At 37.2% G+C, this 14,100-nt stretch overlaps 1 protein-coding gene across 1 annotated transcript; it reads right to left on the reverse strand.

Moving 5' to 3' along the window:
• Window positions 1–9,557: 9,557 nt before the first annotated feature.
• LOC148113806 (vomeronasal type-2 receptor 26-like) lies at window positions 9,558–10,459 on the reverse strand. Its single transcript, XM_087893403.1, has one exon. It carries the CDS (start codon window positions 10,455–10,457, stop codon window positions 9,558–9,560), a length of 900 nt encoding a protein of 299 aa, XP_087749529.1. The 5' UTR covers window positions 10,458–10,459.
• Between the last annotated feature and the right edge of the window lie 3,641 nt (window positions 10,460–14,100).

The following is a 14,100-nucleotide window of genomic DNA, read 5'->3' on the forward strand; positions in this document are numbered from 1 at the left end:
TCATTCATTGCACTTATTTAAGCCAACAAAATAATCAAAGCACTTTATTTGAAATATATAATGGCCATCAGATTTACCTCTTTGGCCAGGTATCTCAAGATTTTTATTCTAGGAGAGTATTATTAGCATGTCAGTGATGCTTTCACTATTGACCCAGGAAGCAACAGTGAACATCTTGGGCATTTTTTTAATGAGTGTTGCTGATGATATTTATAATGGAGTTCTTTTTCCACCTTTTCTTCAATTCCATCTTTTCTCTGGAAATACTTACATGGCAACACTAGGACAGTGATACTGCTTAGATTAGGTTAGGATGCTCATCAAAAGACGTGACTAGGGAAGGAACCTTGGGTCTCAACTCCCCCCATGGAGCTTTGTTGTTGTGAAAGAAGAAGTACCATTTGCATAAATATGAACATTCAAAAGTATATTGTACATTATCTCCAAAGAAAAGACCCTGGGTTCCACAGACAAAACCTAATCTTGGTGAAATTTAGGGGAGGAGGGAACAACAAAGACTTAACTGGGCAGAAATAAACATCCATTCTCTAACATCCTTTACTTGGCATCAATATCAATCAAGCAGATAAAGGCACCAAATATAGAGAAAGTGCAAAGTCCATGAAATCATTTTGCATATGCAGGGACCCTGTAAATATACAAATATAACACATATAGCTAGCAATTATGTCATGCTCTACAGATGACTCAAGACTAAATGGTGAATTTGATGCAAACTATCAGCACACATGTAACTATATCATATGCATAATACAATTCATACAATGCCCTTTCACTCACTTACCTTCAAGTCTATTTTACATCTCTCTCTCTCTCGCCATAACTGAATACTTACATGAATTTGATGCAAGACATCAGCAATTATGTAAGTACAAGTGAAGCTCGAAAAATTAGAATATCGTGCAAAAGTTCATTTATTTCAGTAATGCAACTTAAAAGGTGAAACTAATATATGAGATAGACTCATTACATGCAAAGCGAGATAGTTCAAGCCTTGATTTGTCATAATTTTGATGATTATGGCTTACAGCTCATGAATACCCCAAATTCACAATCTGAAAAAAATAGAATATTACATGAAATCAATAAAACAAGGATTGTACATAGAACAATATTGGACCTCTGAAAAGTATCAGCATCCATATGTACTCAGTACTTGGTTTGGGCCCCTTTAGTATCAATTACTGCCTCAATGCGGCGTGGCATGGATGCTATCAGCCTCTGGCACTGCTGAGGTGTTATGGAAGACCAGGATGCTTCAATAGTGGCCTTCAGCTCTTTTGCATTATTCGGTCTCATGTCTCTCATCTTTCTCTTGGCAATGTCCCATAGATTCTCTATGGGGTTCGGGTCAGGTAAGTTTGCTGGCCAATCAAGCACAGTAATCCCATGGTCATTGAACCAGGTTTTGGTACTTTTGGCAGTGTGGGCAAGTACAAAGTCCTGCTGGAAAATGAAGTCAGCATCCCCATAAAGCTTGTCTGCGGAAGGAAGCATGAAGTGCTCCATAATCTCCTGGTAGACGGCTGCATTGACCCTGGACTTAATGAAGCACAGTGGACCAACACCAGCAGATAACATGGCTCCCTAAATCAACACAGACTGTGGAACTTCACACTGGACTTCAAGCATCTTGCAGTGTGTGCCTCTCCATTTTTCCTCCAGACTCTGGGTCCTTGGTTTCCAAATGAGATGCTAAAGTTGCTCTCATCAGAAAAGAGGACTTTGGACCACTGAGCAACAGACCAGTTCTTTTTTTCTTTAGCCCTGATAAGACACTTCTGACGTTGTTTGTTGTTCAAGAGCGGCTTGACAATGGATCTGTGAATGGTGGCTCTTGATGTACTGACTCCAGCCTCAGTCCACTCCTTGTGAAAGTCCCAACACTTTTGAATGGCCTTTTCCTGACAATCCTCTCCAGGCTGCAGTCATCCCTGCTGCTTGTGCACCTTTTTCTTCCACACTTTTCTCTTCCACATAACTTTCTATTAATGTGGTTTGATACAACATTATGACTTAATTAGCTGGTTAGAGTGGGATACTTTGAGCCTAGAATATTGAATCTTTTAACAATATTCTAATTTTCTGAGATTGTGAATTTGGGGTTTACATGAGCTGTAAGCCACAATCATCAAAAGTATGACAAATCAAGGCTTGAACTATCTCGCTTTGCATATAATGAGTCTATCTCATATATTAGTTTCACCTTTTAAGTTGCATTACTGAAATAAATGAACTTTTGCACGATATTCTAATTTTTCGAGTTTCACCTATATATTACAAGCATAACACAATTCAAATAATGCACTTTCAGTCACTCATTTCACTCATTCATCTTCTGGTCTATTTGACATATATCTCTCTGGCCATAACTCAGTACTTACATACTTTCCTCAAAGAGGTTGCTAGAAGGAGGTGTCTTAAAGTCCATCATCACATAAAACAGAAAGATCTGAGAAATGATGCTAGCAAAGTGGATGTCCCCTGACTGGTATTGCTTGTGGAGAATAGGAAGAGGATTTGTAGTGCTGCATTTACTATGAGAAAGGTGACACATTCCTTGTGGACAAAGCATTGTTAGGAATGTTATGGACATAATACATAGAAGAAAACAAATCATTTTTGAATGCATGTCACCTTTCACCACCTTTTCTTGTCCTTCTAGATTCTTAATATATGTCCAAAAGATAGATTGTCCCAAATAGATTTTGATCTATTTGAGGTTTCTCCCTATCTTCTGATTATAGGTTTTTCCATGTCTTCATGCTTATACTGGTAATTACTTTTGAGGAAACCACAAACTCCCAGGCCCTGAGGGACCTTGAACAAGAAGAAACAGTTAGTTTGTCATGTCTCCAAAAAAATATCTCTACTTGATACCAAGCAATAATGGGATTTGATAGCAAGCCTCAAAGCTGCAAGGATGAAAAAGACAAATTAATGCGGGCATGAAAGTCCAAGTTATTTGCAATATTGTATTTATAACATTGAAGGGGGAGTTCCTATGAAGTCCATAGAAAATAAATGCTACCCATTAATGGATGGATGGATGGATGGATGGATGGATGGATGGATGGATGGATGGATGAATTTAAAAAGTCCCTGTCAACTTGCAAAGCTTTCAAGTTGCCATGAGCAGGAGGGAGGGAGAACTGAAGTGAATTCCATACATTTTTTCTGACCGCAATCAGAAGGGTGTTAGGTTTCACAGCCAGCCAAAGTGGGTAATTGGAGAATGTGATTTATGACATGGCCAGGGAGGAGGGGAGAGACAGGGTCATAGGGGGACGTAAAGCTGCATGGGGTCAGTCCTGACTGCATCCCAGTATTGCCGGAATGATGCTCCTAATAAATCACTATATTTCCTTTGAAGTTTGGATCATGGCTCATGAATTAATTAGGGGATCTTTCGGAAACTTGACAGTCCCGGCAAAGTGATATAATTTGTGCTACCTCCATAATTGATCCCATGGTATTATTCCTTGAAACTGGGTTTACATGATTTTTTTTTAACAGTTTGACTTATTGATTTTGCAAAGTTCATATACAATGATCAATTCCTGATTTCATACAGTGAAATCAGACACATTCTTAAAATGCAAAACAACACTATGTTAAAAAAATATTTAAAAATATGAAAATAAACTTTTAAAAGGTGGCTTCCCATCTTCATTTCAGTAGTTATTCATTTTGCAGCAGTACCTCCTTAATAGTGACAATTTTATTTTTTTTAATTTTTTATTAAAAAAATTATTAGAAAGTACAAACAAACAAACAAACAACAACAAAACATACGAATACAAACAAGTAAACAAAAATCAGGTATACATTCTCTTTTCAAATTTGTCACATCGGTAATCTATATTTTTGTTTATACCTTTACTTTTTCTTATTTTAACCTATTTCTTATATCTATATTCCTAATACATTATTTCCATATTTTCTCTTAATCAATATTTTTAATTCACTATTAACCTAAATTGGTACTTAATGTTCATATCTATAATTTATATCTTCTCGTTTATTTCCTTATCTTTTTTCTTTTCTTTCCTCCAACCACATGTACCATTTCTCCCATACTACCGTATTTTCCGGCGTATAAGATGACTTTTTAACACATGAAAATCTTCTCAAAAGTCGGGGGTCGTCTTATACACCGGATGTCGTTCTCCTGTAACCAGGCAGACCAGCCCGAAAGGCTCTGATGAGCCTTAAATGGCTCTGACGATCCAAGCCCTGACAATCTGCTAATCAGGCAACTCAGTTGGGATCGCCAGAGCCATGGAGAAGAAAAAAACTTTTCTCCTTTCACATGGCTCTGACGATCCAAGCCCTGACGATCTGCTAATCAGGCAACTCAGCTGGGATCGCCAGAGCCATGGAGAAGGAAAAAAGTTTTCCCCCTCCAGCGTGCTTACCTTAGCTGCTTGCCTTCCTTCGCTTGCCTTGCTTTGCTTGCCTGAATCCATTCCATCAGCAAGCCACTCCCTGCCTGCAATCAAGCAGGCAGGGAGTTGTGGACTTCAACTCCCAGAATTCCTCAGCCAGCAAAACAAAGCTGGCTGAGGAATTCTGGGAGTTGAAGTCTACAAGTCTTAAAGTTGCCAAGGTTGGAGACCCCTGTTCTATTGGGTAAGTTTTTTTTTCCCTTTGGGATCTTTTAAAAAAAATAGTTAACTGGGGTTTTTTTTAGTTGTTCTTTTTTAGACCTAGCCATTTAAAGTTTAGGAAGTTTTAAATTTAGCTTTCATATAAAAATAAAAATAAAATAAAATACTATTTGTGCAGCTCTCTGAGATTTAGTATGTTTTTGTAGTGTTTCACTCTAAGTACACAAACACACAAAATCTCACAAAGCTGTATGTGGAATTTTGTGTGTGTAAAGTGTGAAAGTTGGTTTTTTGGACTTTTTGTGGCTGTGTGAGGTTCCTGCTTGTTTCAGGGGCCATTTTGGGTCTAGCACAGCTGCTTTTACATTGTGGGTGAGCCAGTTGTGTTGTGTTGTGTTGTGTTCTGTTGTGTGTGTGTAAAGTGTGAAAGTTGGTTTTTTTTTGGCTTTTTGTGGCTGTGTGAGGTTCCTGCTTGTTTCAGGGGCCATTTTGGGTCTAGCACAGCTGCTTTTACATTGTGGGTGAGCCAGTTGTGTTGTGTTGTGTTGTGTTGTGTGTGTGTAAAGTGTGAAAGTTGTTTTTTTGGGCTTTTTGTGGCTGTGTGAGGTTCCTGCTTGTTTCAGGGGCCATTTTGGGTCTAGCACAGCTGCTTTTACATTGTGGGTGAGCCAGTTGTGTTGTGTTGTGTTGTGTTGTGTGTGTGTGTGTGTGTAAAGTGTGAAAGTTCTTTTTGGGGGGCTTTTTGTGGCTGTGTGAGGTTCCTGCTTGTTGCAGGGGCCATTTTGGGTCTAGCACAGCTGCTTTTACATTGTGGGTGAGCCAGTTGATGTTTTTTAATTTTTATTAGGTGTGCGTTGGAAGAGGGGTAGTCTTAAACAGCGAGTATAGCCCAAACCCTATATTTTAACAGGAAAATTCGGGGGTCGTCTTATACGCCCAGTCGTCTTATACGCTGGAAAATACAGTAAATAATAATCATTTTCCTCTTTTCCTTGTATTTCCTTTGTGAGTTTGTCCATTTCTGCACATTCCATAATTTTACTGATTACTCCGTCTTCTGTTGGTATATCATTATTCTTCCAATTTTGGGCATAGATTATTCGTGCTGCTGTTAAAATGTGGATGATTAAATATTTTATTTCCTTTTCATATTGTCTTATAATTATTCCTAATAAAAAAGTTTCTGGCCTCATTTCTATTTTTTGGTGTATGATTCCTTCTATTTGTTTTCTAATCATTTGCCAATATTCTTTTGCTTTCTGATAGGACCACCACATATGGTAATAGGTTCCTTTTTGGAGCTTGCATTTCCAGCATGTTGGGGAGGTATTCGGGAACATCCTTGCCAGTCTGACCAGTGGGAGGTGCCACCTATGGAACATTTTGTACACGTTTTCTTTATAGGGTACAGACATTGTTAGTTCATAATTTATTGTCCATAATTTTCCCATTTTTCCAATTCAATGTTATATCTGAAATTTCTCGCCCAAATTATCATATTTTCTTTAATCACTTCTTCTTCTAATTTGTATCTTAATAGGTAATTGTAAGTTTTTTTTTTATCAATTTATCATCTGTCCCTTGTAAAATTTTATCTAATTCATATTGACCTTTTTGGAATCCAAATTGTGCTGAATCTGTCTTATATCTAGATTTTATTTGCAAGTATGGCCACCAATCAATGTCTGTACCCATTTATTTCAGTTCTTGTCTTGATCTTAATTCCCCTTGGTAATTTAGCAGTTCTTTGTAGGTTTTCATTTTGGCAGTGTCCATGGCATTAGGGTAAATCTGTGCCTCCATAGTCGATAGCCATTCCGGAATTTTATTGTAGTGTGTCTTTTTTATCCCATGCCATGTCTGGAACAATGCTTGTCTAATGATGTGTTTTTGAAAATATCCATGTTGCTTGTCTTTTCCCTCCCACAAGAATGTGTGCCATCATCTTTGTAGATCAAATCCCTCTAGCGTCAATATTCTTTTATTTTTGAGTTCTATCCAGTCTTTAATCCAAATCAGTGATGATCCTTTATAGTATGTCTCCCAGTACGGTAGTGCTAGTCCTCCTCTCTCCCTTGTGTCTTGTGGGTGTTTTATTTTAATGCTTGCTTTCTTCCCCCACCAGATGTAGTTTGCAACTAATTTATTGAAATATTTAAAGAAATTCTTCCCTGGTTTTATTGGAATCACTTGGAATAGATATAAGATTCTGGGTAGTATGTTCATTTTAATTGAAGCAATCTTTCCAAGGAATGATAGTTGTAGTTTATTCCAAATTTCTAAATCTTTTTTTATTTGTCTTATCAATTTATTGTAGTTATCTTCCCTAATCGATAATCCTTTGTTGGTAAGCCATATTCCTAGATATTTTACCTTTTTTGTTGTCTGAATACACATTTTGTCTTCTAATTCCTTCTCTTGTTCATTAGTAAGGTTTTTCATTACTGCCTTTGTTTTTTTGCTTGTTTATTTTAAGTCCGGCTACCCTCCCATATTCTTCTATTTTTGCTAATAGTTTAGATCCTGTTACTATTGGTTGTTCTACTATAAAAACCATGTCATTGGCGAAGGCTTGAAGTTTGTACTCCTCCTTTTTGACTCTCAGACCTTTTATTTCTTTATCTCTTCTAATTTCATTTAATAATGTTTCTATGGATAATAAATTAAATTTAAAATGTGGTTCCCATCTTCATTTCAGTAGTTATTCATTTTGCAGCAATACTTCCTTAATAGTGACAATTTTAATTCCTCCCATTTTAACATCACCTTCTTAATATGTTTATTCTTTCAATAAGAAATCATATATATTTGTATGCATGTGCGTATGGGTATGTGTGAAAGAGAAAATGTGGAATTTCTGTCAGAAAATGGAGTTATAAAGTTTGCAATAGAAAGGATTGGAATCTTGGCTGGAATCTTTGGTTCTTTCAAATCACCGAGACAACTTTGCTCTGCAACAGCTGTATTATATTTCCTCTCCAACATTGCAGATGGCATGGCATTAAAGCAGGTCAAAGAGAGAGGTCTGCATCGTGTTCCACAAGTGGAGAATTTCAGGAAGATTTTGCAATGAAGATGGGCTAGGAGATTCTTGTAGGAAGTTGTTTTCTCCTGTTAGTCATTTGAAAATACAGCACTACCCCATTTTGGCATTTTTTGATCAACAGAAGGCCAAAAGTGTCTTCATTCTGTCTTTTATTCATTCTACTTAGTTTCATTTTTAACTAATCAGTAATATTCTAGCATTGCCCTTGTTATTTCTCTCAGAATACTAAAAGACAACAACAGAAAAGTCCTGAAATCTTTTGCATCTTTACCATCAAACGAGGGAAAATGAATTCAATTGTTATTTCCTATCATCCCCTGCTATTCCGGGTTTACACAAGCCAAGACAAAGAAAAAACACTCCTTTCCATGTTGATTAAATGAAAAACAGAAGGACATCTGATAAATCCCTTTTCCAAAAATATAACTTTGAGACATTAGGTAAAGGTAAAGGTTCTCCTTGCACATATGTGCTACTCGTTCCCGACTCTAGGGGGCAGTGCTCATCTCCATTTCAAAGCTGAAGATCCAGCGCTATCCGAAGATGTTTCCATGGTCATGTGGCCGGCACGACTAAACACCAAAGGCGCACAGAATGCTGCTCCCTTCCCACCAAAGGTGGTCTCTATTTTTTTAAGTGCTTTTGAACTGCTAGGTTGGCCAAATCTGGGACAAGTAATGGGAGCTCACCCCATTATGCGGCAGTAGAGATTTGAACAGCTGAACTGCTGACCTTTCAATCGACAAGCTCAGAGTCTTAGCCACTGAGCCACCCCATCGCATATGAATATATAACAATGTAAATAGTTGATATTAAGTCCTCTGTCCTTTTACCTCTTTGCTACTCTTCATTTTTCCCTCTTGTTTCCCCCTATTTTTTGTCCTAATTTGGCCGACACCTGTTTCTGATGATGTTTAATAAAGATATGCTGTATTGTTTGTTAGTTCAAATGATGGGCAAGCTCAGCGTCTTAGCCACTGAGCCATCGAGTCATGCGTCCCTCTTTTGGGACGTTAGACAAAGGCTAATTCCAACTCTTTCAAGAAAAAAGTTGTTTCACAGACAAGGAAAACTATATAACATGCTGATAAAAATGTTGTTAAGAATGTTAAAACATTCTTAAAAGAAGGAAGTTAAAGCTAAGGAAAATATAGGCTTTAAGACAGTACATTTACCCCCCAAATAGTAAGTAGGCTCAGTTAAGATGATTATTGTTCCTCAGGTAAAAATTGGAAAGGTTTGTATTTCTTCACTTTGGGGCCTTCCTGCTTTTGTATTGCTTTATTAAAAATAGGAAATAGAATTGTTTAATTATTTTTTTTTGTCTTAGATGTTGCTTGCTATTCAATTCAGGCCTCAGTATGATGATATAGCATTTAGGGAAAAAGATGCACACAAGGAGCCCCGCACTGGATGTTATAATGCATTATATTTGAAGTTTTGTACAATGTCACAATATCCAAAATCTTCATTTCAAACCCTTGGTGGAGAATATGTGGCACACACTATTCTGCAGAACAATATCTCCCATTGTTTTTCAAAATCATTTATCCCCAGCAACATCTCAATAAATCATTTTGTGAAATCATATTTAAGGTGATATAGTAAGAAACTTCTAATGTCCTGTCATTCTTTAATAATGCAATAAATAAACAGAAGATATGGATATGGGAGAGGAATCAAAATGGCCTCTTTACACAAGAAGAAGGGCAAAATGGGAAGATGTGAAGAAATCTGTCCCATAGAATCACCAAGAGTCAGATATAACTGAATGGATAACAACATCATCATCAAATGGCAAAAGGTTACAGGTCTTCACTTTGAGGTCTTACTGATTTCTCATGGGTAAAACAATAGAAGGTAATACAGTTGTAGATCTCTCAGTTATTTCTCTGTTTTATATACTGCTTGCTATTCAGTTCTGGCCTCAGTATGATGATAAAGCATTTAGGGAAAAAGATGCATACCAGGAGCCCTGCACTGGATGTTATAATGGAGAAGATCTCCACAGCCACCATATGTTTGCCCCCTGTAGTCAGATAACTAGGAACAAAGGAGAGCCAAACACTGCAGAAAATCAACATGCTGAAGGTGATAAATTTGGCTTCGTTAAAAGAATCTGGTAATTTCCTGGCAAAGAAAGCTACAGTAAAGCTGACAAGGGCTAAGAGGAACATGAAGCCCAAGACACAATAGAACATGACAAAGGAGTTTTCATTACATTCCAGAACAATTTCTTCTGCCATTAAGTGCATGTTGAAATCAGGGAATGGAGGAAAAGTCAACAGCCAGACAGTACAAAGAACTACTTGAATGAAAGAGCAGAAAAATACAATGGAAATGGCCAATCTTTTCCCCACCCATTTCCTCATTATAGACTTTGGTTGGGTGGCCATGAAAGCTAAAACCACCACAATAGTTTTTGCTAACACACAGGATACAGCTACTGTAAAAATGACACCAAAAGCACTTTGTCGAAGGAGACAGGTCGCTTTATAAGGTTTGCCAATGAATAGTAAAGCACAAAGGAATGAAAACAGGAGAGAAATGAGAAGGATGTAGGTGAGGTTTCTGTTGTTGGCCTTGACGATGGGGGTATCCTGGTACTTAATAAAGATACCTAGAACCAACACTGTGATAAAAGAGGAAGAAAGAGAACAAATGGCCAAGATGGACCCCAAAGTTTCCTCATATGTCAGAAATGTTACAGTTTTTGGAAGACATGAATTCTGTTCCTTGTTTGGATACTGATCTTCTGGACATGGAAAACAGTCGTCCATATCTAGGAAAAAAATCAGGTAGAAGCATTGTCCTTATACAATGAACTGGCATTAATTATTGATTATGTGCATTAAGCTGGTGTCTACTCTTAGGGGCCCATAAATAGATATTCTCCTTTGAACTCATTACCACTCTAAATGCAGCTTCACTTTGCTGATGTTCTGCAGTTCTCCTCTGTCCTTCTTCATCTACCCGCATTAGAAGGACTTCCGTAAATATTCCTTTCTAATTCCATTGTCCCATTTTTTACAATCAATCAGATTGTTTAATTCAACATAGAAATGCCAAATAGAGCTGTGGAAAGCATAGGATTTTATCTCCAAATGTGGCTTCTGGTTTGCAGAAGCACAAAATTATATCCTCTCTACATCATCGAAACACACATAGCGTTTTCATGGAATGACATGATAGCTTGAACTATTGAAGATGGTCTTCTGAAGTGATTAATATGGATTTGATCTCAATCTCTGCACAGTCTGAATATCAACTATATCAGTATCCCACCACTGCTGTTATGTGAGCTACACAGAGAAAATAAAGGATTTTTCCTCAGTGTGACAAAATAGAGTTAAGATCTGTATTCTTATCATATTATACAGTTACACTGCATCTATAAACTGTGAGAATGTTTTGTCTGCATAGAAATGAATATTTATGGTATCTAATATCAATACAAAAAGATTAGTTTTACAAGAAGTAAAAGAGTTCTCAACTCCTCTCTAGGAGAATTTCTTATACTACCAGGCTTGAAATTTTAGGCCTGGATAACCTTGAACTACGCCGTCTACGTTACGACCTAAGCTTAGTACATAATATTATCTACCTGCTATTAGATAATATTATCTAATGTCCTACCTGCTAATAACTACTTTAACTTCAACCGCAATAACACAAGGGCTATCAATAGATACAAACTAAATGCAATCCGCTCTAATCTCGATTGTTGAAAATACGAGTTCATCAATAGAGTAGTAAATGTCTGGAACAGTCTACCTGATCCTGTTGTTAGTTTCTCTAACCCCCATACCTTTTCCTTTAAACTGTCTACAGTGGATCTTACACATTTCTTAAGAGATCCCTAAGGGGGCGTGCATAAGTGCACCAGCATGCCTACAATCCCTGTTGTAGTGTCCCCATTTACATGTAATCCTTTCATGTGTTTATGGCTATGATATTTATATCCATTTATTTGTGCGATTTTTTGATGTGTCCATGTCTATGTCTATATTGATACTGTTTCCTTGTACTTGTTGACAAATATTTAAATGAATAAATAAATAAATACATCTGTAAAATCTGCATCACTCATTGTTCATCACTCACCTATTCTATTTGAAATCTTCCCTTCTGGACAGTGAAGACAGTCATAACAACAAAATGGCTTCCCTTCTATTCTCTTCTTAGCATAACCCAAAGGGCAATAGTTATTACATAGAGAAAGTGGCTGGACCTGTTCATAAAGGATAGAAGAGAATGCTTTGCATTTTTCAAGACTGTGTAATAATAGTTTTGGTCTACAAAGCTTCCACTTTGTATCAGGTTTGGTGGAAAGGCTTGTGAGTGATGTCAGTGAAAAAAAATAAAAGGGAGAAAATGCCATGGGATTTACAGAGCTTCCACAAATAGTCTTTGTTATGGCTCTGTGATTAGAATGTAGTCTTACAGGTTAACTCTATCCATACCCTGATGAATTCAAGTTTGACTCAGCCTTCCATCTTTCCATGTTCGGTAAAATGAGGGCCCAGATTGCTGGGAGTAGTATGCTGAAATTGTACAGAGAGTGCTGTAAAGTAATATGGAGCAGTCCTATTGGTAATATATAGTCATATATAGTCAAGCGCTCCATGGCTTAGGGCCAGGGTACTTACGGGACCGCCTTCTGCCACCAATAGCCTTCCACCGGCCGGTTCGCTCCCACAGAGAGGGCCTCCTCAGGGTGCCGTCGGCCAGACAATGCCGGCTGACGACCCCCAGGAGGAGAGCCTTTTCTGTGGTGGCACCTACCCTATGGAACAATCTACCCCCAGAGATACGAGTGATCTCCGACCTCCGGATTTTTCGTTGGGCCCTAAAAACTTATTTTTTTCAGTTAGCCGGTCTGTCCTGATTTTAGGGTTAGTTTTAAAATTTTAATATTTATTTTAAATTGACAAGTTTTAAATTATGGGCCAAATTTATAAATTATTTTAACTTTATTTTTTAACCGTGATGTTTGTATAGATGTTTTTTATCTGGCTGTTCACCGCCCTGAGTCCGAAAGGAGAAGGGCGGTATAGAAATTCGAATAAATAAATAAATAAATAAATAAATAAATAAATAATAATAAATATATTTGACTATATTGACTATAGTTTACTTTGTCTTCTTTGTATTTTTTCAGCTTCCTATAGCCTTTTCTAGTATTCTGGTAAATTACTACTAAAAGAAATCAATGGTTTAGTTTCTATACCATCAACCTGTTGTAGAATGAAGGGACCAAACAACATTCCTGGGTCAGCCAAAGACACTTTTATTGCGCAAGGTTCAGAGCCAGATTTGTACCTGCAGCTTTGAACAACCCAAGAGCTGTGATATCTCTGTTTTTATACATTTCTAAAACAAAGGATTCAGTGAGATCATACATTTTCCATATATAGTTAACATGAGATCATACATTCTCCATATATGTCTAACACACACCTGTCATATGATAATTGACACATTTCCTCATTAGTAAACCTTTAGTAAACCATTATTTTTAGTTTATAAGATTATCTTTAGCTAGACAACTTTTCTTAAGTGCTGTGGTTGTTAATGGGAAATTTACTGCTGTCCTTAGGTAAGTTTATTGGATTAAGTAACTCTTTGTAAAATATCTGTCTTTGTGTCATTCACAGTGAGGTCAGTCAGATGTTTTCCATATGGCTGTCCTTCCGTGACATCTAGGTCTCATCAGAAAATATATTACCACTTAATGGGGTTTAGCTGCTTTTAATGTAATCTCCAAGCAAGCACTTTTCTCTCTTTTAATCATGTGAATAGAGAGGGTCTCTCAGAGTTCACGTTCTAAGCACGTCTTCCCCTTATAATAATGTGAATAGAGAGGGTCCTTTAGAGCTCATGTATCTGACTCTGTATGATTCCTTTCTTTTATCCACATTAAACCAAGAACTATTCAATGGCAATTCCTGCTGTGAGTTAAGATGATATATTTTGCATAATGATATGGATTACATATGTAGAAAATTAGTACCCACCCATCTCCTAGAAGAATGAAATATTTTGAGGAATACTTAAAAAGACAGGGTAAAATATTTCCCCTAAGAGAGAAATAGAAATCTTAAGGGAGACAGAAACTCAGCCCAAACTCTCTCCCCCCAGCAGATATTTTGTGCCCATTAAGAGAGATTGGGCCATCCTATCTACAAAACAAAAGACTTTCGGCTCCAGGATGATGGGATTAAGACATAACCGTCCAGGACAAAATAGGATTAACCCACTGGCAGCACCACATTGCAGAATCTCTTAAGGACTTTGTATCACCCAGAAAACTTCAACAAAACCTGAGACAACCTACAGAGCTATGGCCCCTACACAGAAAATAAAATGAATGTTCTTGCACAGGAACAGAAAGTTCAAGTTCAAAGCCCAAGAGTAGGTATA

Source organism: Pantherophis guttatus, chromosome 4 (genome assembly GCF_059756535.1).
Source record: "Pantherophis guttatus breed Tessera chromosome 4, ASM5975653v1, whole genome shotgun sequence".
Taxonomy (NCBI): domain Eukaryota; kingdom Metazoa; phylum Chordata; class Lepidosauria; order Squamata; family Colubridae; genus Pantherophis; species Pantherophis guttatus.

What these genes read in the sequence shown, in the direction of transcription:
- LOC148113806 (XM_087893403.1), bottom strand. Translation starts at nt 10,457, where the DNA reads ATGGACGACTGTTTTCCATGTCCAGAAGATCAGTATCCAAACAAGGAA.